This window comes from Fusarium solani, assembly GCF_023522795.1.
Source record: "Fusarium solani strain SB1 chromosome Unknown bctg00000001, whole genome shotgun sequence".
Lineage (NCBI taxonomy): Eukaryota > Fungi > Ascomycota > Sordariomycetes > Hypocreales > Nectriaceae > Fusarium > Fusarium solani.
Window position 1 is genome coordinate 1,768,648 of NW_027072156.1, and position 26,462 is coordinate 1,795,109.

At 54.4% G+C, this 26,462-nt stretch overlaps 8 protein-coding genes across 8 annotated transcripts; 6 read left to right on the forward strand and 2 right to left on the reverse strand.

Moving 5' to 3' along the window:
- Window positions 1-1,637: 1,637 nt before the first annotated feature.
- On the forward strand, window positions 1,638-2,854 carry MRS44_002668 (uncharacterized protein; the record flags this gene model as incomplete). Its single annotated transcript, XM_046268135.2, has 2 exons — window positions 1,638-2,407; window positions 2,461-2,854. The coding sequence occupies 2 exons, from the start codon at window positions 1,638-1,640 to the stop codon at window positions 2,852-2,854; spliced, it is 1,164 nt and encodes a 387-aa protein (XP_046136779.1).
- A 606-nt stretch (window positions 2,855-3,460) lies between these two features.
- MRS44_002669 (uncharacterized protein) lies at window positions 3,461-5,307 on the forward strand (the record flags this gene model as incomplete). The annotated part of the gene is made up of 4 exons (XM_046268136.2): window positions 3,461-4,119; window positions 4,174-4,482; window positions 4,531-4,998; window positions 5,049-5,307. The coding sequence occupies 4 exons, from the start codon at window positions 3,461-3,463 to the stop codon at window positions 5,305-5,307; spliced, it is 1,695 nt and encodes a 564-aa protein (XP_046136780.1).
- Window positions 5,308-7,122: 1,815 nt separating this feature from the next.
- On the forward strand, window positions 7,123-9,500 carry MRS44_002670 (uncharacterized protein; the record flags this gene model as incomplete). The annotated part of the gene is made up of 4 exons (XM_046278250.2): window positions 7,123-7,311; window positions 7,376-7,828; window positions 7,880-8,996; window positions 9,046-9,500. 4 exons carry the CDS (start codon window positions 7,123-7,125, stop codon window positions 9,498-9,500), a joined length of 2,214 nt encoding a protein of 737 aa, XP_046136781.2.
- A 986-nt stretch (window positions 9,501-10,486) lies between these two features.
- On the reverse strand, window positions 10,487-11,530 carry MRS44_002671 (uncharacterized protein; the record flags this gene model as incomplete). Its single annotated transcript, XM_065622912.1, has 1 exon — window positions 10,487-11,530. One exon carries the CDS (start codon window positions 11,528-11,530, stop codon window positions 10,487-10,489), a length of 1,044 nt encoding a protein of 347 aa, XP_065478984.1.
- A 3,798-nt stretch (window positions 11,531-15,328) lies between these two features.
- MRS44_002672 (uncharacterized protein) lies at window positions 15,329-17,570 on the forward strand (the record flags this gene model as incomplete). The annotated part of the gene is made up of 8 exons (XM_065622913.1): window positions 15,329-15,425; window positions 15,933-16,408; window positions 16,468-16,831; window positions 16,888-16,900; window positions 16,954-17,077; window positions 17,130-17,209; window positions 17,264-17,494; window positions 17,552-17,570. The coding sequence occupies 8 exons, from the start codon at window positions 15,329-15,331 to the stop codon at window positions 17,568-17,570; spliced, it is 1,404 nt and encodes a 467-aa protein (XP_065478985.1).
- Window positions 17,571-18,690: 1,120 nt separating this feature from the next.
- Window positions 18,691-19,101, forward strand: MRS44_002673 (uncharacterized protein; the record flags this gene model as incomplete). The annotated part of the gene is made up of 1 exon (XM_046273502.2): window positions 18,691-19,101. One exon carries the CDS (start codon window positions 18,691-18,693, stop codon window positions 19,099-19,101), a length of 411 nt encoding a protein of 136 aa, XP_046136784.2.
- A 635-nt stretch (window positions 19,102-19,736) lies between these two features.
- MRS44_002674 (uncharacterized protein) lies at window positions 19,737-21,345 on the reverse strand (the record flags this gene model as incomplete). The annotated part of the gene is made up of 3 exons (XM_065622914.1): window positions 19,737-20,296; window positions 20,384-20,605; window positions 21,057-21,345. 3 exons carry the CDS (start codon window positions 21,343-21,345, stop codon window positions 19,737-19,739), a joined length of 1,071 nt encoding a protein of 356 aa, XP_065478986.1.
- Window positions 21,346-24,860: 3,515 nt separating this feature from the next.
- On the forward strand, window positions 24,861-26,387 carry MRS44_002675 (uncharacterized protein; the record flags this gene model as incomplete). Its single annotated transcript, XM_046268138.2, has 1 exon — window positions 24,861-26,387. The coding sequence occupies one exon, from the start codon at window positions 24,861-24,863 to the stop codon at window positions 26,385-26,387; it is 1,527 nt and encodes a 508-aa protein (XP_046136786.1).
- Between the last annotated feature and the right edge of the window lie 75 nt (window positions 26,388-26,462).

Consider the following 26,462-nt stretch of genomic DNA (forward strand, 5'->3'; position numbering starts at 1 on the left):
CACTCTCAGGTGTCTTTGCGCCAGGCCCCATGATCATCCTGTCGCCCTCACCTCAGCCTTAGCAGCCTGCGTTAGCTGTACCAGGCTGCGGCCTCTGAGTGGCTTGAGAGGCCTCTCGCGACCCAAGACTTGAGCTTGCGAGTCCACAGCCTGTGGCTTTGCGACGTTGTCAGAGGTCCAGCCAAGACAATCCGACCCGCTGGCTGCCGTCTCAGCCGTTCACAGTATCACCAACCGAATGAATATTCATGGTTTTCAGTGCAACCGTTGTTTTTTTTATGGTAAACATGAGCTACTGTACTTCGCCAGGGCTTGCGTTTCGCTTGTGGCTCGTAGCCGACGATAGGCGATTTACTACAAAGCACTAACATGAGAGGGAACTTGACCTGAACATTGAACAGAAGAGAAAGCTTCCACCATCAGTTCATCCTTGCCCATATCAACTGCATTTTTGTCGCATTCAGTGTGCCCTAATCACCACCCCATTCGAGACGAGTCCGTCACTGGCCACCGCTGACTCGTTCGATACATGCCTCGGTTGCGAATAAGAATAAGCATCTTCCCAGGGAGCTGACGAGCATGATTGTGGACTCGTCAGCAAAAGCTCAACCTCGACATGCAAGTCGATCTGCGCCATGCATGAGCTAACACGCTTGTGGCTGAGGGAGGTGACACGCGGAATTGGAGGAGGGAGCTGATAGCATGGATGTCAATGCCTCAGCCAGAGACAAACTTCCATGACAGTGAATCAGAAACAGAGGTAAACAGTTATGAAAAGAAGTGGAGGCAGCTCTGATTCTATCCATCCTCAACGGCTAGAGGCAGATCCGGATCGTTCGGAAAATACCCCCTGACATTAGTTCGACAACAGAGCTGCAAGACACGGTTTTCATCTCGGAGCCATCAGCAAATATCCCCTGCTCGGACGATTCGGAAGTTGCAGACTCCGATGCGCGCGCCGTCAGGGCTGTCTGTTTGTCTGTCCGCCTCTTCCAGCGTTCCGGTCAAGGCAGTCAAGAACAAGAGCGAGGCATCGCGATGACTGATTGATACTGATTGATTGCGATAGATCTTTAATTTCCTGGATAGGAAATTCAGCCTCTCTCACGCTAGCCAGCTTACAGTATCACCAACTTGGATAGCTCCGATGGGCTGTGATCAACTTGAACGCATCATGAGCCACCTCCGCTCCCATGAGGCCAATCGCCCACCGCTCATTGGAATACTAATCGCGCCGAGCTCGTCGTTCCGGCAAATAATCTGAGTCCCAAGTCTTTACCCCGTGGCACCCGTCAATGTGGCCTTATTTGCGGTCATTGTAGCGCCACTCCACTGCTAACACGGATGGGGATCCTCATTAAAAAAACCACCCTGGACCCCTGCGACTCCAACTTTGCCGCCCTTCCATTCCGTCCAGCGATTGCTGCCTCGATATAAACTCCCCCATCCGTTCCTTTACGTTTCAATCGCAATTGCCTGGCCCCCCTTTCGCTTCTCGTCCTCGTGCTTCACCCATTCCTGGCTGGCACCGCGAGGATAGTCTCCTAGTTGAGCGCCATTTGATCACATCGATCTTCAATTGCAGTCTCGACTTTCACTCGTTCCCACCTGTTTGTTATCTCCACCGCCGCTTCAACATGCCGTCGCGAACCCTCCCAACCTTCACCCGTGCCGAGGTCGAAGCACACAACTCCAAGACTTCCTGCTACGTCTCCATTGGCAATAAGGTCTACGATGTGACCGATTTCGCCGATGATCACCCCGGCGGCGCTGATCTTGTCCTCGACTACGCCGGCCGCGATATCGAAGAGATCCTCAAGGATTCTGATTCCCACGAGCACTCCGAAGCCGCATACGACGTCCTCGATGACTCTCTGGTCGGCTTCCTCATTTCCGAAAAGTCCGCCAATGGTCATGCTAATGGCCATGCCAATGGAAATGCCAACGGCAATGGAGCTGCCAAGGCGGCCAACGGCGATGCCACTGCCAACGGCGAGCCTTACGTCCACCCTCGAACCGGAATGTCCTGCGCCGAGGACTTGAGCAAGGATACAGATTTCGACAACGATTACAAGAGCCACAAGTTCCTTGATCTGAGCAGGCCCCTCTTCCCTCAGATTTGGTTCGGCGGCTTCTCCAAGGAGTTCTACCTTGATCAAGTCCATCGCCCTCGCCACTACAAGGGCGGCCAGTCTGCGCCTCTGTTCGGAAACTTCCTCGAGCCTCTCTCCAAGACCCCTTGGTGGGTGATTCCCACCGTCTGGGGACCTTGCGTCGTGTATGCCGTCTACATGGCTTCCCAGGGCTATGACAACCAGCTCTACACTGCTGGGTACTTTGCGTTTGGATTCTGGTTCTGGTCTATTATCGAATATGTCCTGCACCGATTCCTGTTCCACCTCGACTAGTAAGTGCCTATGACTTCAGATATTTGATGATCTCGTGCTGACTTGGCCTTAGCTATCTGCCCGACAACCGTGTGGGCATTACGCTGCACTTCTTGCTCCATGGCATTCATCACTATCTCCCCATGGACAAGTATCGCCTCGTCATGCCTCCCACGCTCTTTGTGGTCTTGGCTTACCCTTTCTGGCATTTCGCACATGCCGTCTTTGCGTACAGCTGGCATGCTGCTACCGGAGCCTTTGCCGGTGGTCTCTTTGGCTACATCTGCTACGATTTGACACACTACTTCCTTCACCACCAGAACCTGCCTCTTTGGTACAAGGAACTCAAGAAGTACCATCTTGCTCATCACTTCCTCGACTACGAACTCGGTTTCGGCGTCACGAGCAAGTTCTGGGACTCCATTTTTGGCACTGAGCTCATCTACAACGTCAAAAAGACAAACTAAGTTGATTCATCTTGCATATGCCTTTACTGCCTAGCTTTAGAAAATCAGTTTCTGGGCAGAGTAAATATTGTCTGACTACAAAGCATGGGGTTCGGATTGATGGGAGTTTGGGAGTCAGACGAAAGCAATCATGATTGAAGGACGGTAACGAGCTTTGCCAGGCGCAGGGCATTTTACGACGGCAAAGAATTTCTTATGGATAGTTTTAATGCTCGGGACTGTACGCTTGATGGTAGAGCTAGTATTGGAGAAACAAATAATAATCGATCGTTATTCACACTATCACTTATCACACACATCTCGTTTGCTTGCGTTGAGGCCGCTGAGGCCTGATAGTCTGGCTCGGCGTGGCCGACGTGGAGATTGCGGTGAGCGCCACGTGGCAGGTCACGTGAAACCTTTGCTCTTGAAGCTGCGGCTCGGCCCAAAAGCTTGATTCATGGGTCTTTTCAGGCATCCTTTCCCCCAACATTTCAGGGACGCATCGACGACAAATACCGACCGCTCGCAGGAGAAATCAATCATCTCTCTGTCGCTATCAAGAAACTTGGGGAGTCTTGATCTTGAGCATCTATCAACTCACCTGACACCGCAACACTAGACACCATGGCTACCTTGGACGTGGAGGCACTCCTCGACGCCACCGCGAAGGATTCGGCCGAGCAGAAGAACAAGAGCCCTGTTGAGGATAGGACGCGAGACGAGGCCCCTAGCCGCCGTGATCGAGACCGAGAACGCGACCGTGGCCGTGATCGAGATGGAAGCAGAAGCCGCGACCACGGCCGACGCAGGGACCGTAGAGACAGCCCGACTCGAAGCCGCAGAGGCACTCCTGACGTAGGAACACCCCGAAGCGATGCAGGCAGCCACAAGAGTAGGAGGAGAAGCCGAAGCCGCGATGATGATCGCCGTCACTCACGCCGAAACAGAGACGGCGATTATTACAGAGGAGGGCGACGCTCACGATCACGATCACGCTCACCCTACCGCCACTACCGCCCTCGCGACGACCGGGACCATCGTGACAGGCGAGACCGCGACCGACGCCCTCGTGAATATGGACGCGGCCGGGATGATGATCGACGGGAGCCCAAGCGCGACGGCACGCCACAACTTACGGAGGACGAGCGGGATCGTCGCACGGTGTTTGTCCAGCAGCTTGCCGCCCGTCTGCGTACCCGTGAGCTGAAGGAGTTCTTTGAGAAGGTGGGCCCTGTCAATGAGGCCCAAATTGTCAAAGATCGCATCAGCCAAAGATCCAAGGGGTAAGTTGAGCTATGATCATGCATCACACAGAACAATTGCTGACACGATTACAGAGTTGGTTATGTCGAATTCAAAAACGAAGAATCCGTTACCCAGGCCCTTCAACTTACTGGACAAAAACTCCTAGGAATTCCTGTCATCGTTCAGGTGACAGAGGCCGAGAAGAACCGCCAGGCTCGCAACCCTGAAGCGTCGGGACCCCATCCCAACTCCATCCCCTTCCACCGTCTCTACGTGGGCAACATCCACTTCAACGTCACCGAGCAAGATTTGCAAGCGGTTTTTGAGCCCTTTGGTGAGCTCGAGTTTGTCCAACTCCAAAAGGACGAGAATGGCCGCAGCCGCGGCTATGGCTTTGTCCAGTATGTTGAATCCCCATTTATCACTGTTCTATGCTAACATCAAGACAGATTCCGCGATGCTGGTCAGGCACGAGAGGCGCTGGAGAAGATGAACGGCTTTGACCTGGCTGGTCGTCCCATCCGCGTTGGTCTCGGAAACGATAAGTTTACCCCTGAGAGTACTGCCAACATGCTGCAGAGATTTTCCGGCCAGAACCAGTCCTTCCAGGGCTCGGCATTTTCAGGTGCAGGTGGACGTGGCCCTCAATCGTCGACATTTGATCGAGCTGGCGGCCGCGACAGCGAGAAGACTGGAGGTTCCAGCGCCTTGGACGACACGGATGTGGCGGGAGTCAACTTTAACAACTATAGTCGTGACGCATTGATGAGGAAGCTTGCCAGAACCGACGAGACCAACACCAATGGCAATGACGAGCGACAGGTCCTGAAGCCCAAGACGGAGACAAAACCCCTGCCTATGAATGTCAACATGGCTAGCCGCTGTGTTGTTCTTCATAACATGTTTGACCCTGAAGAGTAAGTGACAACCCAAGTGCTTATGGAACAGATGACTGACACACATACAGGGAAGAGGGTGATGACTGGGTCAAAGAGCTCGAGGACGACGTTCGTCAAGAGGCCGAGAGTCGGTACGGACATGTCGTCCACATCTCGGTTGACCCCAACTCAAAGGGCGATATCTATCTCAAATTTGACAAAGTCCAGGGCGGCGAGAATGCCATCAAGGGCCTCAACGGCCGGTACTTCGGCGGACGGATGATCGACGCGTCGCCTGTTGTAGATGCCGTCTACAGCAGTTTGTTCTCTCGTACTCGGGCAATCTGAAGCTAATGTTGGCCTGTCAACAAAGCTCTCTAGGACTCTTGCAGGTTAGCAGAGTTCACACCAATCACTTGGCACAGGAGCGTCACTAAGACTTTTTGGTGATCAACAGACATCAAGTCTCTTTTTTCTTCCGGAAGCCTGTCTGCCGTTGCAGCAGGCTGTATGTATACAACTCGACGTCCCAAGCAACATCGACGACCGCCCACCCACCCACCACCACCAACATCACCTATCGCCAACAGCAAAATCCCGTCTCATATTTCATGCATCAAGGTTCACAAGTTCAAGGCGTCACATCCTCTTTAACTATATCATGTCACGATGTCGCAGGTTTTCTCAGTTCAACTCGACCCAACAATCTGGACCCCCGACCCTCTCCTCTCCTCTCCGGATCGGCACCGATGTATCCCAGGTTCAGCGCTCGCTTAGTCGCAAGGTCCAATGCTGATGTCTTGTAACCCTAGGATGGCCCTCCTCCTTCGATCAAGAAGGGGTAGCTCCCCAGACCTCCGTCGTTTGTTGTCAGTGTAGTGTAGTTTGGTGCAAAATATAGATTGTGTTTACTTGTAACTTGGGTGCCATTGAGTGATGTGACTGCAACTGGTGGTGAGGTGTGTGATAAAGGGATGACATGGTCCATATGGTATGCCTTGCTAACGAACTCAGGGTTGATGTTCGTGACGTTGTATTGTTCACTGGTAAGGTCTTGGGTCTTCCAGCTGTGTCACCTCAGGTTTCACACTTGGCTATTTGCGAGCTCGTCCAAAGGAGTGGTATCACCAGAGAGTGATATCCATATAGTGTTCTGACAACTGGAGCCTGCCGATATTCCTCGAGTTGTCTACGTTCAAGGATGGATATATGGCTTTGGGGGCATCCAGCTTGTGACCTACGGCCCAAAGCAGTCTTTGAGTGTCAAGCAAACGAGCTAGAGTTCATTTATGGCACATTTTCTTTCGTTTGCTCGAATCTGAGTTGCATTCGACTTCGAGCCACCTGACCAAGTGGTAGTGGAGTAGAAACGCAAGTCGGCACTCCGATCTCGAACTCCTCAACTCTCCTCTCTTCTTCTCCTCACACTCCCCTCTGCTCTTCTAATCATCTTCTCGCACCCTTCCGCAAGAATCATCTCTAAAATCCTCTTCCTTCCTGAAAACCAGCACCAAAGGCACGCTGCTGGTCTCATCGCGTCCTAACCCCTGATTTCATCTGGTGTTCTGTCATCCAGAGTCGAGGTTCGTTCTTCTCCCAATTTTTTGCTTTCATTTTCATCTAGATCTTTCTGTGCGTTCTGGCTTGCCCTGAGTTCCTCCTGAGGTTGGTGTTTGCGGAGTTTGGCCATCACTGTCTGCCAGTTGCTGCCAGCTGGCGACGGTTCTCGCCACCGACAGCTCTCAACTGCCCAAGATCAAGCACTGAGAAGCACATTCTCTTCAGTCCCTTTCTCTTCAACCAAGACCGGGGTGTTCTCAAGTGAATCTCTTGGTGCCGCTTGACTGACCTCGAGTTCATCTCTTCCTCTCCCCCTCGAGTCCAAGCCCTGACTTTGATCCCATGCCATCGGTTTGACAAACAGAACGCACACAAGAAAACTAACCTGCGTGCTAGAATTCAAGAACGGGCACCCGCACAGGAAAACTTGATTCCCCATCTCTCTCTCTCCGTCTTCTCCTCATTCACCCTCCTCCCCTCCTCTCACCACCACCACAACCACTTTTCCTCCCACCCCCCCTCTTCTACCCTTTTCATAGTCAGCTATACGCTGTGTTTTCTCCCCGATCGCCATCAGATCGGCTTCTTCTCTTCGGTCTTATAATGACCTTCAATCTTCTCGCGAGTTCTCAGAGTTCCTCTCGAGAGTCCCAGGTCGCGTCCCGGTGGTCCTCCAGCAGCGGAAGTCGTCCAGAGACAAAGGCCGCGGGCAAGATGTTGTCCATCAACTTTTCGACTCCCCTCGCCGGGGCTGCTCGCTCTGAAAGGATCAAGCAGATGACCAACAATCACGTAAGTTCCTTTCTTTCATCTCAACCCCGACCGTCGCACAAAGGTTCTGAACCCTTCTCTGCAGCCTGCCTTTGCAAAGGCCCGCGCCTCTCAGGAGATTCTCGTCAAGATCCAGACGTCCCTCCGCCGCATGCCTGGCGTCTCCTCCAAGGAGTCCAACGAGATCGTCTCGCAGCTCCAGGAGGTCGGACAGATCGTCAGCACCGAGACGAGCCAGCTCGTCGACGCGCTCATGAACCTGACGCTCGATGCTGAGGACACGGACAAGGCCATCGCGCGCATGAGCATCGAGGCCAACCTCGCAAAGGCCGAAGCCGACGATCAGAACCACACTATCAGTAACCTCCGTGTCGAGCTGGCCAACGAGAAGGGCAAGCGCCAGGAGGCTGAGACCGAGGTTGCCAAGGTCATGGAGGAGCTGCAGAACCTGACTCGTGAGTTCAAGTCGTTCAAGGAGAAGGAGGGTGGCTCCGAGGACTCCAAGTCGAAGTCTCCCGACCGCGATGGAATGATCAAGGTACGTTGTCCAAGCTCTCAACTCACATTGCAGTAGCTGACTCCTCTGTAGCAGCTTGAAGACACCATCAAGCATCTCGAGGATCAAGTCAACAGCCGACGATCCCTCTGGGTCATGAAGAACCCCAGCCCCGACTCCGTGGCCCGCGTCATCGAGACCATCGCCGACGCCTGTCCCAACAAGGACGTCGTCCACAAGTCCATCATGTCGCTGCGCCCCGAGGGTCGTGACGAGACTGACTCGCGAGACACCAAGGGTCTCTCACAGGTCTTTGGCGACCTCACAATGCAGCCTCATCGCCCTCCAACCGGCTTCCAGCCTGGCCGTCCTTCTTCTGTGGCTCCTCCTCGCTTTGGACCTCATGGCCTGCCTCCCCGTCCCACGTCTACCATGCCCAATGATCGTAGGTTCGGCCAGTGGGCTCCCCCAACCCCAGCTCAGTCTCGCTTTGGGCCTTCCCCTATGAACCCCATGAACCCTATGAATGGCCCCGGGCCCGTTCCTGGTCCTATCCCTGGCCCTATTCAGCCTCCCAACTTTAACCGGGCTCCCTCTCGACGAGGCTTCAGCAACGGCACTTACCGCCCCAACGCTCCCGAGTTCTACCCTCAGTCGTACACTCACCCTGACAAGAACTTCCCTCGCCACGATGCTGGCCCCTATGGCCATGGCCAGCGCCGCGATTTCTTCCCTCCTACTCCCTCCAACACGCGCAACAAGTACAGCCGTTTCCGCGACCCCATCTCGCCCGACTTCACGGCTCCTCCTGGTGCTCTGACCACCCGGCCTCCTTTCCCTGGCCCGCTCATCCACATCACCGAGATGACTATCGCGGCCTGGAACGACCAGATGATGGAGCTGTATACTGTTATCCGCAACTTTGTCGAGAACAATGCCAACCTGCCCACCTACATCAAGCCAACTGACCTCTCTCAGACCCGAGTCTGGCCTGTTCTCCTGGCCACTTACCATCCTCTGATGGAGCAAGAGGCTGTCTCTTACCTTGAGTACCACCTCAAGGAGGAGAGCTCCAAGTCGTGCCTCGTCACTCGTGTTGTCGTTGACTACATTGTTAACCGTGTCTGGGTTCCCCGTGCCTGGGCTGGTGCCGACAATGATGCTACCTACGGCCTCCTCGAGGTTGAGAAGGATCTCGAGCGAACTCAGGGTATGTGTCTCTTTCTCTCTGCCTCAGCACCTGCTAATCAACTCTTTAGGTCAGCCAGCTGCTCACCGTCAGCCCATCCTCGACCGCCAGGCCAGCCTCATCGACTCTGTCCTCAAGCTCGACCAGTACCCCCAGTTCAGCAAGGTCCGTTGTGACGAGATTGCCGACATGCTCATCAGCATGGTTCAGCCTCTTCTCAACCCCGGTGTCAACCCGGCGACCACCTACCGGGACCTCGAGGCTGTTGCCGCCTCCGCCTGGGCCCTATCGAGTCGTATCCTTAGCAGCCGCCTGACGTTTGACTTCCGGTTCCCCGAGGTTGGTAGCCGCTTCTCGTGCCAGTCCATGGTGCCCATCTGGCCCAACATGGACCCCATGGAGCTCCAGGCCAAGCACTGGCGCGTGGCTCTCGTCACCACGCCTGTCATCACCTGCCGCAACGATACGGGCGCTAACATCTCGGCTCACTCGGTCTCGCTGGCTGATGTGGTCTGCATGCAGTAAGAGGTTATACTGCTGCATCTACCCCTGAGTCTTGGACAAACACCAAGACTAACACAAGAATTCATCTACATCTGATGGGATCTTCCGATGATAGTGACAAATACTACACATCGCCTCTCAATTCGAGCGGCTTTCCTTTTTGACGACTTTTCTTTACGACTAATCACGATATCCGGTCATCATGAGAAGACACATGTCTCTTCTCCCGACGGCGTAACACAGAGCGCCGAGACCAGACCAGAGCCAGGCGTTCAGCGTTCATGGTCATTTGTTTTTTAGATTCCCGGGCCATGAATTCGTTTCCCACCGTTATCACCCCGATACCTAGTTCTTATCTCACGAAAGGATAAAAGAACTTGACTTCCTTACCCCAATACTAATATCACGTTTTCGATCAGAGTTCGTTTTCTGTCATTGCCGGGGTGGATATTCCTGGGAACAGGGGCTTTTGGCGGTTGGGGTTCAGAGTAACAGAATTCTATCAGGGGAGGAATTACAACGGGGGGAAATTGCCAAGCAGTCCTGGGGGAAAACTACTTTATCGACAGCTCGCCAACTTCGAATGGGGATATATCCAAGGCGGACTGAGGCACTGGGGATCAGGAGTGATGCGAACTGTAGTGTTTTTTTTTTTGGTTTCTAATTCTATCTTAATAACAAAACTCAACATAAAAAAGCAGAAAAGTATGATTGTAGTGTTTGAGTTGTTCCCGTGAGGGTGTACCGAGTCAGTGCTGTTGAACCCGGCTCTGTCTTACCATCTATCCGATGTCCGTCTATGAACTCTGCGGGTATCATGAAATGAAGTTGCCACCCAACCGCCAACCGTTTATAAAAGTACAAGTAAAAGTATGAACTCGAAGAGAAGAAAGCAAGAGCAAACCGCCGTGCCCGTGTCTAGTGGGCTGAAATCCCCCCTGAACTCCTTGAAAGTGTAGAATCTATGCGGCAGGCAAGAGTCTTTGGTGTTGAACGAAAAAGCTCGCTTAGCGGCGACGGCTGTCCACAGAGTTGCGGATGGACTGGCGATCCAGGCGTCGCACGACAGCACCGAGAACGACCTTGAGGATGCCATCGGCCTTCAAGCCGTTAGTGCTCCAAGTGGCCGTGTCGACCATGTCGCGAATACCCTGGTCCTCAAGATCATCGTCTAGCTGTCGCAGAGCGGCAGCAGCACCGTACTCGTTGCCGACCTGGAAGAACTGGATGCCCACCTGGTGAGGAGGCGCCTCCAGGGCGTCGAGCTTCTTGGCGTTGTGCACGATGATGGCCTCGGGGTCATCCGAAGCAGCTCCGTCGGTAATGACGATGACATTAACCGGCTTGGTCGTGTCCATGCTGTCAGGTCGACGGGAAAGGCTAGCGATGTATGGCTTGAGGATGCTCTGCAGACGGTTTCCCGTGGGGGTGGCGCCTGTTGGGCGGACGGAGCTGAAAAGGCGCTCTACCTGGTGAACGTCACGGATGTTGTAGTATCCGCCGGGAGCCTGGCCGTCAGATCCGGAGCTGTTGGAGCGGTGGTTCAGAAAGTAGACGTCGATTCCATCTGGGTCGTGGGCTGTGCAAATTGGTGTGATGGCGGCGAGGGCATCACGAGTCTCTCGCCACGAGCGGCCGGACATGGAACCAGAGTCATCGATGACAAAGATGGTGTCGAAAGTGGAGAGGAAGGCATACTTGTCCTCGGCGCTCGTGATACTGGCAAGGCTGGGAGATGGCGAAGCACCGCGACGGCCGGCCCCGACGTTGAGATGCGTAGGCTTTCTAGACCTAGCTCTGCTTTCATCCACAGGGGAGTAAGCGGGAGGCGCGTCGTTGACTGTGATTTCAGGTATCAGTACTGGGCGGGGCTTGTCATCGTCGCACGGAGGCGAGGGCAGCTCACAGTCATCGGAGAATGGATTGTTTGAGTTGAAAGGAGCCATGTTCGGATCCTGTGGGGATGCGCAGGAGCCTCGCTTGCTGGAGAACTTGTCCTTGATGCGGCTGAACATGGTTGGTGGTGTTGATGGAGAATGGAGGAAGGGCATTTTGGCGGAGAGAGAAGAGCCTCTTTTAATATTCGAATAAGACGGTTATGAAAGTATGTTTCAAAGCACTGTGAATCACAATCCTTTGAGTGCAGAATAAAGCCTAAATTTTAAACCAGACAATGACTGTTTGCGTCTGTTCAGATATTCTTTGTGGCTTGATAAGTTGGTGAAGACGTGCACGGTGCTGGCGGTGATGGTGATAATGATGAACCTTTGGAAGTCAAAATGCCCTCTCCTATATACTACATGCGCATGCGGTTTTGATTGCTTGAATTAAAGCCTATCGATCTGCCTTGTTGTCACGTGTGAGAAAAATGTGTATTGAAGGGAATGGTTGTAGAGATTGAAGGAGGCGGCGAAATGGCACAGCCATAGGTAGTGTAGCTTTAGTGAAAGCGCCTACCTATCGCTCTCCATGGAGCAGCAATGTTCTCTACACGCGCTACGCATTCTGGTATCATTGTGCGAACTGCGCCCTGGGAGCAGTAAGGCAAACTGGTCAAGTGGTTCGCCTTCCACCTTCAGATGCTTGGCCAAGGGAAGACAAAAAACATCGGAATCACTTGCACCTATTTGCTGCGGTTTTGGCTGTGAGCAAGTCCCGGTATTTTTTGTTCCCCACATGTTGGGCTGTCAGCACAGCCGCGAACAAGGCAACCACAGCCACAAAGAAACAACGAGATCTCCAGCTGTCAAACACAACGTTACCCCTGGGTACCTGACTGTCGGGACATCTCAGAAGAGAAATAATCGACAAAAGAGAGACAATCCGAGATAGGGGCAAGTCGCCACCTTTTTATGTCGCCTTAGTGCGATTGCACTTTTGTCCATGTTGCCTCTCATGTATGAATGTGTCTCGCTGCCCGATTTCGAGTTACAATCCAAGCCGGCCTTGGCTCGGCTTGTTCCCCTGGTGACACTCACTGCCCCAGCCTTGTTCCATCCAATCGATGGCGTGCATGAGACCCATGATCTTCGCAGCCTCTCAGGCACTCACTAAGGCATTCAGGCACCGTCTCATATGCGTCTCATGGCTAACCTGAAGCATTCCGTACCCATACCCCAGAAAAAAGGTCGCGGCCATGGTAAACAGAGCCGCAGTCTAACCGCCAGCCGCCTGCCAAAGAGCCGCAACCAAGTCATATGCAAATGTATCTGTAGCAACGAGCCCCTCTCTTAGGTAGTCAGCATTGGCGTGCTATGTCGTGGCATATCCAACGCGTCTGTCGAAAATGACAATGCTCCTGCGTCCAAGGCATTGAAAACACGGGGCAGGCTCGGTGAGGCTTCTGAGAAGGTCATCTCCACTGCCAAGTAAGCGGCCAAAGGGGTGAGAGGCTCAGATAATAATACGGCGTGATGTCTGTCTGAGCCCAGGGTGGATCGACGTCTTCTCAAGGACCAAAAGACATCCCATGCCCTAATTTCAACCCTAGTAAAAGAGTGAAAGAAAAAGAGAGTTTTGCGCGAATAATCAAACACTCAACTCCCTGACATGGTCACCTTTGACCGTGATACGGCGAGACCGTTCCCGCCTCGGGCCTAGTTGAGGGCTTTTCGAGGTGAGCACGGTGAGCAAAGCAGTCCCCTTGTCAAAACCCCCAAAACATTCCACCGCAACGTGGTTCTGACGCCATGACAACCCGAGTCGAGGGACCTCAGCGCCCGCCCGTCTCGTGATTTCCTGGCGTAGTGTCAGTGAGTTTCGGGGCGGCCCTTGGACCCTCGTTTGGCCCGCGACCATCGGGTCCAACCGGGCGGCCGTCATGCCTCCATTCCGAACCTACACCGTGGTGATGCTGCTTCTGGTTCTTCTAGCGAGCTTCTAGGGCCATTCCAGCCCGTGCTTCCCTCGCTCTGCCTCTCCACACCGGGAGGTGAGCTTGCCCACACGAGACGCTTCGATAACCGGTTCCCAGGCCTCCCCATTTGCTGGTCACTACCAGGGCACCCCCAGCCAGATCCAGGGGGTAAACAGAGGAGGCCTCGCGTCCGCCGAAGAATGGATGGGGGTTCAAGGGTTCAAGGGTTTGAGGCTGTCAAGGATTCCGTATTGATTTGTGGAGGACGCTGAGTGTGAATCTTGGTGATAATAAATCAAGAGAAATGCTAATGCTTGAGCGGGTCAAGGGGGACCGGGTCGGCAGCTGAGATCCGGGCGAGTCTCGTTCACTCTTGGGTTCCCGATTTATGCGAGCTAAGATATTGTGGGATTGGTCCACCGGGGAAGGGACCAGAGTGCCCGTTCCAGCAGGGTAACGATTTAGTAACAATTTCGATGCGTGCACCTGTAAGATCACCAAGATGCCGCTGTTGGGCGGGACGTTGAGACGGGGGGCCGTTGGGTTGGGTCGAGATTGGGCTGGAAAGGAAAGGGTAAAAGTAGTTTGCTCCCGAGGTTGGGAATTGCGATGTGCGGTTTTTCTTAGAAAAGATACAATGTTTTCTCTGTTGCTTGGACTAACACCATGACCGCCAAGATGTGCTGGCTGAGACGGGATCGAGGTCAGCTCTTCCCTGCTAATTGCATTGTTGCTCCAGCCCCGGCATCTCCGCGTAAGCAGGGCAAGCCCAGTACGTCACTCTGCCGCTATTCCCACCGAGCGTGCAGAGTGAGAGAGGCAAGTGTGCAGAGCATCAGGAAGTCTCGGCACCGGTGAAAGGGGCCATCGCTGTTTTACGAAATATTGTAGTCGCCGCCGCAGTCGGGGGAGCAAATGGTTGGACGAGGTGTCAAAAGTGTGGCGGTGTTGGCGCGGGTAGGGAATAGGCCTTGATAGTCCAGGCTCTACTCCTTCGAGAGAAGCGTCTCGACCGCCACCACGCCCGCGAACGGCCTGACAAGTCGTATCAGATGGCCGGAAGGGGAACGTTTACCCCAGGATTGCCGTTGCAATGGGACGTCGACTACTGGAAGGTTCTGAATAGTGGCATGCTCCATCATCTAAATCTGTCGGGAACGGACGTGTCATGGATCCATTGCCAGCATGTAAGTGTGCTAAGTGAAGCAGGTACTGTACTCTCGTAACATGAGACATATCCTCTGTCACTGTTTGGTAAGTTATTGGCAAGCCTGTTGCCGCTGCCGCTGCCGCTGCCCATGATCTAATGCACCCATCCATCCATCCATCCTGCTTGGCCGGCATCTCCAGCCCAGCCCAAACCAAGCTCAGTCCAATTGCAGCCCAGCAAACGATGCCCATCACCACTAGAACCTCCCACTGTCCATGTGTCGAGCGTCAGTGCTCCCGCACCTACCCGCCGCTTCTCACTGCAGAAACGCTCACAGACCAGCCCAAGGTGGACAGTGACCGAAGAACCTGGTTCCAGGTGACGCTGTCAGTCTCTACGAATGGCTTCTCCAGTTTGGACACTGAGTGGCACTTGACGGAGCAGCGTGAGGTACCAAAACGTAGCCTGCCTCAAACTCGCGCCGCCGTCCCCGGCCGCCGGACCCCCGTCCCACCCCCGAATTTTTTTGGTGTGCGACCCGACGCCATTTTGCACTTATATCCAATCCCCCTTTCAACATCCCCATCGTGTTTTCTCCTCTCTTCTTCCTCTTCTTCCTTGAGCTCATCCCCTTCACCGTCTCTCCTCCCCTTGTTCATTCTCCATCCTTTTTTCTCTACCCGGCAAGAAAATCATCTCTTGTCTGCATGCCTGAACCAGCTGCTTCCCAACCGTGCAAGCACCACCTTATCTAAAGAGCATCTCTGGTACTCGAGATACGCGAGACCAGATTTCAATACATACACCAACCCTCTCTCCTCCACATCTTGATCTATCGCCATCATGTCTTTCGGTGGTCGCAAGTTCTCCATTAACCGCCATACTGGCGCTCCCAAGACCCTCGCTCGTCGCTTTAGCATGGGCGAGCCGTCGACAAACGGTACGCTTGCTTGCCTTGTCTTGTCTCTCGTTGTCGGTGTGGCTTTTCGCCGCCTCTTTCCCCCGCACGAGAGCTTCCCCTCTCTTGTGAAGCTCCCATTTTGCCCCTCCAAGCCCTTCTGGCCGACTTGAACGGTTGCGCGTCGTGACTACCCGGGCTTCATGACTTGATCGCATGAGCTCAGCTTTCGCGTGTCGTCAAAACCCTCACCGTTTTCTCTCACCTCCCTCACCTCACCTCCTTCACCGTCCCGCCTTTTCAGGCTGAGCGCCACCTTGGCTGGGGCGTCACCTTCCCCCTCCCTCACCACCCCTGCACCTTCCGACCCTGGCAAGGCCCGCTCTGCGAACCCCTCCAAGCTCCGCCCTACCCAGCTGCACCACCGAGCTTGGCTGCAGCGGGAGCTATCCTCACAACGTCATTGTCAGACCCTGAAGGTTGACAATTGATTGTGTCGCAACAACAACAAGAAGACTATATCCAATTCATAATGCTGACCTTTTGCAGAGTTCCAGTCCAAGGTTCATCGTCAGTTCCGTAATGCCCACGAGGGTCACATGCCCCATGCCGGCCTCGACGCTAGCCGATCATCCACCGGTGTCATCTGGTGCACAGAGCGAGCCTCCGAGTATGGCTACCTCGAGGAGCCCGAACTCTGGGCCAACCTCGGCCAGGGTGCCCCTGAGGTCGAGGATGACATCCAGGGCTGCTTCCCCCGACCCGAGTCCATCAACATCTCCATGGCCGGCCGAGAGTACGGTCCCACAGCGGGTATCAAGCCCCTGAGAGAAGCTGTCGCCAAGCTCTACAATCACATGCACCGTCAGGGCAAGGACAGTCAGTACACCTGGGAGAACGTCGCCATCGTTCCCGGTGGCCGTGCTGGTCTCATCCGAATTGCCGCCGTCCTCGGAAACTCGTACCTTTCCTTCTTCTTGCCTGACTACACGGCCTACAATGAGATGCTGAGTCTCTTCAAGAACGTGAGTTTATTCGGGCCTACCAAACAGCACAGAGCCGCAATCTGACTGATCATGTCTAGTTCGCTTCCATCCCTGTCCCTCTGTCTGAGGAGGATGGATATCATATCCACCCCGATAAGATCGCTGAGGAAATTGCCCGTGGTACCTCGGTCATCCTGACCTCCAACCCTCGCAACCCTACCGGCCGTGTCGTTGCCAACCCCGAGCTTGCCGAGATTCAGGACATTTGCCGTGGCCGTGCCACCTTCATCAGCGACGAGTTCTACTCGGGTTACAACTACACCAGCAACTGTGATGGTACCACCATCTCTGCTGCCGAGAACATTGAGGATGTCGACGAGGACGATGTTCTCATCATTGATGGTCTCACCAAGCGCTTCCGACTTCCCGGATGGCGAATTGCCTGGATCCTGGGTCCTAAGGGTGAGTTTCATATGCAACCAGAAGAGTCATGATTCAGTACTAACTTTGCCTCGCAGAGTACATCAACGCGTATGTTGCGAATAAATCTACACTTGAGGCTACGGATTACTAACATTGTTTAGCATCGGCTCTTGCGGTAGCTACCTCGATGGTGGTGCCAGCCACCCCTTCCAGGAGGCGGCCATTCCCATGCTCGAGCCCGAGGTCGTGCAGAACGAGATGGTTCACCTCCAGGCTCACTTCCGAGTAAGTTTAGGTGGCAACCAGCGTGAACTGCACCTCGCTAACTATTGTCTAGGACAAGCGTGACTACGTTGTGCGGCGCCTCCGCGAGATGGGTTTCGTCATCAAGTACGTGCCCGACTCGACCTTCTACCTGTAAGTTGTCCTGTCTTCGCTGAGGTTGTTCAAGTGGGACTAAGTGTCGGTTAGATGGCTTAACCTGGAGGGTCTCCCCGAGTCGATTGCGGACGGCCTCAACTTCTTCCAGGCCTGTCTGGAGGAGAAGGTGATTGTGGTTCCTGGCATCTTCTTCGACCTGAACCCCTCGCGCCGCCGTGACCTGTTTGACAGCCCTTGCCACCACTTTGTGCGTCTGTCGTATGGTCCTAGAATGGACGTGCTCAAGATGGGCATGGATGCTATTGAGCGTGTTGTCCACAAGTAAGTTGCTGCCATCTGATGTATGTGTCATGAGACGATAGCTGACCGACTACGCAGGCACCGCAAGTCTACTTAGACGGTGTGTTATGGATGGAGTGCATCATGGAATGGCCGTTGTGTGTGACATTTGAGGCGGTTGTGCTTTGGTGTCACTGCCAATGAGTCAAAGCTGGGTGCACAAGGAGGAGAGGAGCAGAAGGGGAGTCTTTTTATAGGCAAACTCTGGAGTGACCCCATAGGAAAGCTACACTCAGGCTTGCCCTGTGGATTGGCATTTTCACTTACCTACCTGCTATGCCAGGATTGGGCAGTCGGACCGTCACATTACATTAGCTGGCGGTGCTTGTTTCAGTGTTGGGTGGCGTTTGCATAGCAAGCCCTGTAGAGGCCTGGATTTGATGAATTTGAACCGACAATTTCCATTGCTATCCTTTAGAAGTTCATTATCATGATGACCACCCCACGCCGAGGCTATACATGCGGTTATTCCACCGCATATCTGCATCTATCACGTCTTATTTCACCCCAGGTTTGTATCTCGTCATCGCCCCTGCTCCCGCAGATGCCTGCCTCAAATCCCCAACACGACTACCTGTGCCTATCACGACCCTCGACAAGCCCCCAGGGTCTCGATGGCATCATCGGATCCCGCGGCGGAGATCTGCCCACCCGCCCTCCTTCCAGGACTGCAGTTCCGATCTCCCCTTGGGAAGAAGCAAGAACCTGCCCGTTTGGGTCTCCATGTGGTTACTGCTCCATTCCTCATTCCGCATCCCCCGCATGGTCAAATCTCTAATAGACAAGGATATCTAAAAAGTTACAAGGCCTTTCGTCGGAGATCGGTTGTTGGTGTTGTGTAATCGCCCTTTGTTCCCTTTTAGTTAGCGGGCCGTCAGACCGAGACTTCTGAGTGGCTGGTTCAGACTCCATCTCTCACTTTCTTCACCTTTCCACAAAGCTCCGCCGCAATTGCTACTACAACCTGACCTTCTCTGCCAAGGTTGATATTTTTTTTTTACGCCTTGTTGTCAAAAGTGCGACGCCAACCAAGGCTGTCTCTTTTGAGTTTTTGGCTATACAGCCGAGTTAGTCACACTTGAAGTCGGTAGTTGAGGCTTACGGCGGCTATTTTGCGATCAGCAATCAACCCTGAACAGCGTATACACCACATACAACTACAACTACACTCGCAAGCCATGCTCACGCGGCTGCCACGCCTTGCTTTCACACGCCTCTACAGCACTGTTATTCCACCCTCATCTTCAAAGCCTTCGCAGGCGTCTGCAGCAGGCAACATGTCCGAGTCCACCCCGGAGGACAAGAAGCAGCCCCTTCCACTCCCGGCGCCCGAGCAAGACACCGCCGCCGCCGCCGCCGGCAGGGGCGATGGCGTGACGGCGCTACGCGTGGGTGAGTCCGTCCGGCTCGACGCGCTGGGCCCGCTCGTGGTCAACGCCGACGGGTCGATGGGGAGGGTTGGTAATTGGGCAGGCATGACCGAGGGGGAGAGGGAGGCCACGTTGAGGCTGCTGGGGAGGAGGAACAAGCAGCGTCTGGAGGCTCTCAAGGCGAAGAAGGCCGAGGAGGAGAAGCAGAAGGGGGAGTAGAAAGAGAACAGGAGGCTGGGGAGATAAGGGGAGGGATAGAGTTTGGCGACGAGCCGAGTGTACACTACGAGAGCCTGACACGGCAAAGGGAGACGGCAATGCAAAATGAAGAGGATAGAGTGGACGACATGATTCAGAAACACCATGGAGATGCAAGTGAGAAGTCTAGATGTGTTGAACATGTTAAAAAGAAAAGTGTACGGATCGAAATTATCGTATACCCGTTGATATCATTGCAGACAAAACAAAATGTCCTCCCAGGTTGTCTTCCTGTCATCCCAAACCAGGACCTGTTTCTAGCCAGCTGCTTTCATCACAGCCGTGTTGTCCATTCATCCACTGAGCCATCTCAACATCCCCTTGCCGAGCCTCACATGTTTTTTATCTTGTATGTCGTCTGTCTTGGGCAGCCTTCATGGCCAACCTCTGGCACCTCCACGCACATATACTCCTTGTAGATTTCCCCCCAGACCAGGTCTTGCAATATTCAAATCAAACGCCACCACCCCGTCCACTTGATGCAACCCAGACAGAAGAACGCCGCCGGCCTCCCGAGATCCGCATCACACATGTTTCCCGTAAGCTGTCGTTGCGCCGCACCGAGAGTTGTGTGTCGCTTGTTGTTGACGATCGGATTACCTTGTCTCCTCCTTGACGGGGGAGTCGGATTTTGACTCGGGCTTGTTCTTGTCGCCGCCAGTCTTGGAGGCGGCGAACTCCTTCCACAGGGTGACGATCTCGTCGTTGCCCTCGTTCTTCTCGACGAGGAGGTTCTTGAGCCACTTGTTCTCCATCTCGAGCTGCTGCACCTTGCTCTCGAGGGAGGTGACCTTCTCCGACATCTCCTTGGCCGACTTCTCGAGGGCCTGCTCGCGCTGCTTCTTCTTGATGCGGAAGCGGGCGCTGGCGGCCGTGTTGCGCCTCCGCTTGTCCTCCTCGGCAGCCTGGCGGGAGGCTTCCTCGAAGTTCAGGGAGCGGCCCGAGCCGGGACCACTCTCAGACTTGCGCTTCTCAGCGGACTGGGGGACGGGTTGCTGGCCATAGTGGGCAGGCTGCTGCTGCTGCTGCTGGGGGACGGGCTGATAGGCGGCAGAAGGGTTGGGCTGCATGGCCTGGAAGTTCTGAGCACCATCCGCGAAGCCGTTCAAGGGGGTCGACGGATAGGCGCTGGTAAACTCGGGGAAGCTAAATTCACCTGCCATCGTTCGGTGGTCAGTCCAAGTGGGAACAAATAGTCAAATGTCATGACCAGAGGCAGAGGAGAAGAAGATAGTAGGTAGACATGGACGATTGAAGAATAGTTGATGTTGAAGCAGAGGCCATGAGGCCTGGGGAAGAGGCCTTGCCAACTTGGGAAGGGACGGGTGAGGTGCAGGGGTGAGAGACGATGTCGTGATCGGTGTCGGCAGATCACGAGATATTGCACCATAGACACCATCGCCCGCCCAGCCACTGAGATCAAGCTTGACCCCCCGAGGCGGGCCACCCTCGAGCAGGCCTGCATCTGGAGGAGACAACTATGTCCCAATGACAAAAGGGCACCATGCACACAAGGCGACAGGGTAGATTCAGAGGAGGTGGGGGTTTGGCCGGTTAGTGAAGCGGTCGAGGCGCTGCTCGTTGCCCATCAGGGACCAGCATGAGATGTATCATTCTCGCCCGTCCGCTTGGATCGTGGCCATGCAATCTTACTGAGGGGAGAGAGGAGAGTGGCAGATTTGAGACGAGAGAACGGGGAAACGCACGGGTTTCTGGTCAGATCATTCTCATTTCAGTTGCAGAAATATTGAAACGACAATATCTCTGCTAACCTTGATGAAAATGATGCCCATAACTCGCTCGCTGTGCCTCACTCTCACCCCCAGCCTGACAACCTCTCACTCCCCTCCCTCGGCAGTTGTTCCCAATCCTCCGGGAATTGAATCTCGACAAAAAACGTAGACGGTAAAACTCACCCTGGATGAAATCAAAGTTGGCGAGGTCGCCCACGACAGAGGGAGCCGGGGTCATGCCGTCGGAAGGCGAAGTGCTCGGGGGAGCCTCCATGTCAGTCTTGACGGGATGGGCCTGGTAGTCGGTGTTCTGACCAGTCTCAAAGTCGAAGAACTGGGTGTTGGTGAACAGAGCAAGGTCCTCCTCCATGTTGAAGGGCTCTTCGTTGGAAGTCTCCTGGCGGTTGATGGCATTGAGGTCGCGGAGATACTGCGACACATTGGGGCCGCGGCGGCCGTTGTAGTTGGACATTTTGACTGATGTGGCCGGTTGGACCTTGGAACGAATAAAAGAAAAAAGATTCCTCCTCTTGCTCAGGTAGTTGGCGTCGAGTTGTTGTCCAAGATTCGAGGCCGAAAGCGGCTCACTCACTCAAAAAATAAATAGCGAGGGAGCGGGGTTTGTGCGGGCTTGCGGGACAAATTTGTCGAGCCTGGCCTTTGGTGACTCAATGAATATCGCGGCGACAAAGGGCGAGGCTTGCTGTCGGCGTCGAGTGTTGTCGTCGTCCTGGTCGTCGGCGGCGGCAAAAAGTCTATTCTCGCTGGGCGTCTGTCTCCTCGAGGTCAAAAGAAGAAGGAGAAGTCAGTCTCGAATGTTGGGGGAGGAAGTGGAGGAAGAAGGAAACGTCGACGAACGGAACGAGTGCTTGGACCCGGGCGGGCAAGGTTGGTTTTGCTCAAAGTGGACGCCTCTGGCGAGGCCGATTGCCGCCGAAGCCACCTACTGCACCAGGTGCCAGTGGGTTTAGCGGATGGAGTGGGCAGAGTGGGTAGTGGGCAGTGAGCAGCCGGCGGCGACTGGACAGCCAGAGAACAGTATGTGGGATGGGTGGCCACGGTGGTGCGCCTGGAGAGGTCTAGCGGCCCATTGTAGCGAGGTGGCCCTGTAATTGACTCTCTCATCTTCCGCGTGGGCAGCCTGGGCCTTGGCAATCCTGGCAATCCAATGGACCACCACCCATCCATCATCCTTGGATCCAAGGGAAAGGGCTGGATCCCAGGCCCCTGGGATGGCATCTCTTGTCCATCTCGTGTTGCTCACTCACTCACTCTTTCATCTTTACATCTACAGACTCAAAGTTTTTCGTCAATGACGGCTCAATGCGTTTCCCCTTTCACGCCTCAATACCCCTCAGCGCAACAAAGGCAGAGTTGCAGCCGCTGCTTACAAACCCGAGTACCTGGGGATTGCTTAACAATCACGCATGAGAGCGCCGTCATGGATTTCCCCTCTCAGAGACGCAAGATGGATCCCCCCCACGTCAACGGCACCACACCCAACCCAAACCCATGGACAACCGGGACCCTGCGTTGGGATGCTCACACACGCCGACTCACTTGAACTCCCCGCCCCCTGTCGCTTGTCTGCAGATTTTGATGCCGTCCTGGATCTGGAGAGTGGGCGCGCGTGGGTTCTTTTTCTCTTTATTTCACGGGTAACCTCTCCGTCATGCTGGGGATCCAGACCTGTCACCATAATATGCACCAATCTCTCGATTCGTATGAGTGATTATCCCGTACGAGGTCATGCCAGGTCACTCCAACCTGGTCTCTGCCCGTTCGTCCTCGGGGTTCGTCCGTGGTTTGGGACAGACGACAGCACTCCACTCACCTCATACTACTAACACGTACGCACAGCAGTAGCACGCTGTCAGAGAAGAACATCCCAGCATTTACAACCGCGCAGAGCTCGGCACAGCAGCATGGGAAACAAAACTCGGCAAAGCGTTCAGGGTCGCGTGAAGCTAGCGTTAGCCACGCGGAAAGTGGGAGCACAGGCACAGTCAGCCAGCCAGCGCTCTCAGCCAACAGCCTTCTCCCTTCAGCTCTCCCAGCACAGTGGCAAAACCGGGCGCCTTCGGGGAGTTCGTTCTGCCCAAGACGAGTCAACCATGTCGATTCTAACTGTATTATTCCAAGTATGGCGCCCAAGACATCCTAGTGTCCGGCACCGGGAGCCTCCAAGTCGGTGAATGAATATCGCGCACACAACTTTGATTTTCCTGCTCCCTGCACAGAAAAACTCTGCCCGGACCGAAAACTCATGGAGTAGGAAGGCATACGCAAACATCCCACGACACTTCAACGTCAAAGACAAAGTAGTTCGAGGATCTGCATCCCTTCCAGAGTGGCAGCAAATGGGGACATCCACCACATCGGGTGCAACATGACACGGTACCGTTCGCCGTTCAAGAGACTCCCCGAAGATTCACTCACAGCTGCGTCCCACTCAGTGAATCCATAATTAACGGCTTTTGGTCATTCCAACGTATCCCACGCCGTCTGTTCGTGACACTCTGAGACATCCGTCAACGAAGCCCCTGTCCTGTCGCTCCATGCGCATACGATCCAGCCTCAGAGACACCCTCGTGCGCTTTTGCGGCTGGTCTTAGCCCATTGGGCTAGGCACAGTGGAGGTCATTCCCTGTGTGCGCGTGGGGAGTCTGCCAGCCGCAGGAGCCCTGTTCATCTTGGTTGCTTGTCTGGAGGTGATGAAGAGACGACATTATCAAACAAGTCTCCACGAGCCAATCCCCGTCCTCATCACCCACAAATCCCGCCCATTTTCCGAACTCCCCGACAAATTGGGGCCCCAGCATCTCACCTGTGGAATCATTCTCCAGAAGCAAGTCTCCCCGGTGTCTCGCTTGTCTGCGGCCCCAGCTCCTTGGAATTTGCCATGACACATCTCATCAAGGAGCCATGCTATGGAGCTTGACCTCCGTTTATGGACCGTATGTCGTTCCGAGGCACACGCTCACACAGCTTCAATAGCTCCCACAGCTTTCCACCCACACACACTTTATTCTTGAGCCTGCAAATGCGACCCTTTGCCCTTGATGGTCCTCGCGCATCTGCCGGTCGGATCTGCAACCTCGACGAGGAAACGTCATACCCCCTGTTTCTATGCTGCGTGGGGGCTTTCAGAGGGAATCCTAGCTTGTACACGGAAATCAATTCCCTCCATGGCCTGCCGTGTCGTCAATAGTTTGCCTCATCATCTCGGGATCATCATGAGTGGCATCGTAGGGTTTCTGGACCCTGAGGCCCAAGCGCCCTCCTCTTAAGCTTTCCATCCCTTGTCCCGTTGGGCTCAGCCAGTCTCGTGCCTTTCAATTCATCCAGGCTAGTCTGGGAATGCCATCCCTTGACGGTGGAGTTGGAACAAAGCTGGCAGTGTCCCGAAGAACAAGGTACCAGAGGTCCTGGACCAATCGAAGGAGGATGGCCGCATCTCCGAGTCAGCCCATGCCCACGTCCGAGTCGACCCATCGTTAGAGCCGAGATGGTTTTGTCTCCTTTTGAGAGGCTGCAATCACGATGACAAGCGGAGGACAACCTCCATGGAATCGTACATCGGTGTCAGTCCATTGGTTGGGCTCTTGATGAGGCACCTTGAACGGCATTACTGTAGAACTTCCAGATGTTGTTCCAAGCTTCGGGGAGCTCACTGGGAATGCAAAGGCACGTGAATGATCACATGATTCAACTGCGGCCATTCCCCTTTGAGACTCCAGATGGCCCGTGCTCACAGAGTGGCCATCATTGGCAGGCCTTGCGACGCGACTAAATGAATGTGTCGCGACTCATCACAGCATCGATATTTGTTCATTTGCAGGATCTTGGAAATTAACTCACGTCTGATCTCCAGTCTGGGCCAGCGGGGCAGCCTTGCTGTTTTGCTCAACCTCTCGACCTTACTTGCGCCGCATTGTGGTTGTTCATGCCTGTCAAGTAACCGGGCCTCTAAAACAACAAACAACAATGGCCCGCTTCTCAGTCCCAACAACGGCCAGACTACCATCGTCTCTTCGCGTCGATGCTTCAAATCCGGCTGTGTTGAAGAGTCTCAATCGCTTGTCACGAGAGTCGCTCATATCTCTTGCCCTGGACTGGCTCGACGATGGGAGTCTTGCTAATGCCATTCCCTACATCGAGAGGAGAGATGAGGATGAGGATGAGGAGACCGACGACATTTATCCCCCTTGCCAGTCTATCGATGAACTGCAGCAGCTTTATCTGGACATGCAACAACAAAAGGGGTCAAAACGCGATGTGATTAACCGGATCCTGGAAGGAGACTGGAGGTTGGGTCTCACGCTATATCAGCTCGCAATGGCGGATCTGGCCTTCTTTGAGCAGAATCCTACTTCTCAGAAATGGTCAGCCTATCAGATTCTACCTCTCAGACAACCCTCACAGAACGCCGACGAGGAGGAAGTCCTCAAAGTTGATCGGGAAAGCCTCACAATTCCCCGGTTTCACCCTTCAACGTTTCTACAAAACCTTCAATCCCAGGTGCTACCCGACGTAAAAGCGCATTATCACTTTCATCGGCCTAGGGACCTGCCGGTCTTACTCTTACGGATTTTCGTCATTGATTCCCCCTACAACACCGACTTTGCTTTGTCGAGTCGGAACTCTTCAGGGACGGCCACCAATTTCGACTCTTCCAGGACTGTGTACATTGCCTTCCCGGATGGCTCACCCGCGCTGTACATAACAAAATCCCAGGCTACTGGTCCCATTGGATCTGGAGAGTCCAAGAGCTTGCAGAGTTTAATCGTGGATGGAGTCCCCAAGGCCCTCTCGCGACCTCGCGAACGGTATACGCTCAAGGCTGGCAACCTGACAAGCAAGAACTTGGACGCTCTCCTAGAGAAGAAGGGATCTGGACGCACCAATGCTGCGGGAGGCGGCTGGAGTATCTATGCCGATGAATCCAACAAAATATCTCCCTTGGACACCGTTCTACCAACTCCTCCACTTTCCAGGGAATCATCATCTTCCAGCCTTAGCCAGAAACGGGGAGCTCAATTAACAGAATCTCAACGGGCTGCGAAAAGAGCAAAGTTGACGGCCAAGGCACGGTTTGGCGACTCAGGCATCGTGACGGACGGGAAGGGCGTGGAGAGAGTGGATATCGTGATACAGGATCCATTCCCTTCAACGAGTACGGACGTGGATGAGCCTATGAATGAGGAAGGGGAGGATGACGATGCGGCGGCACGGGCTGCAAGCCGTCGACGAAGCAAGATTGATGCCGTTATTCGGGAAGCCAACGCCGGCGACGATGACGCGAGAAAAGACGGGGGAAACTCGGATCGATGGACTCCAACAGTCAAGATAACGTTTAACGGCTCCCACGTGTGGGCTGGCGTACGGCAACTGGTCGAGGCGGGGATAGTGGATGGCGAAAGAATGCCGGGGTGGATGACGGGAGAAGAAGGCGTGACGACAGGGCTTGTAAGGCATGGCAGGATACGGGGGCACAAGGGCTCGGGTATGTGACGAATGGACGGAGGGTTTTGGATCTATAACGGCGCATGGTCTATGTCTTTTTCTATCGTTGATACCCCTCGACGG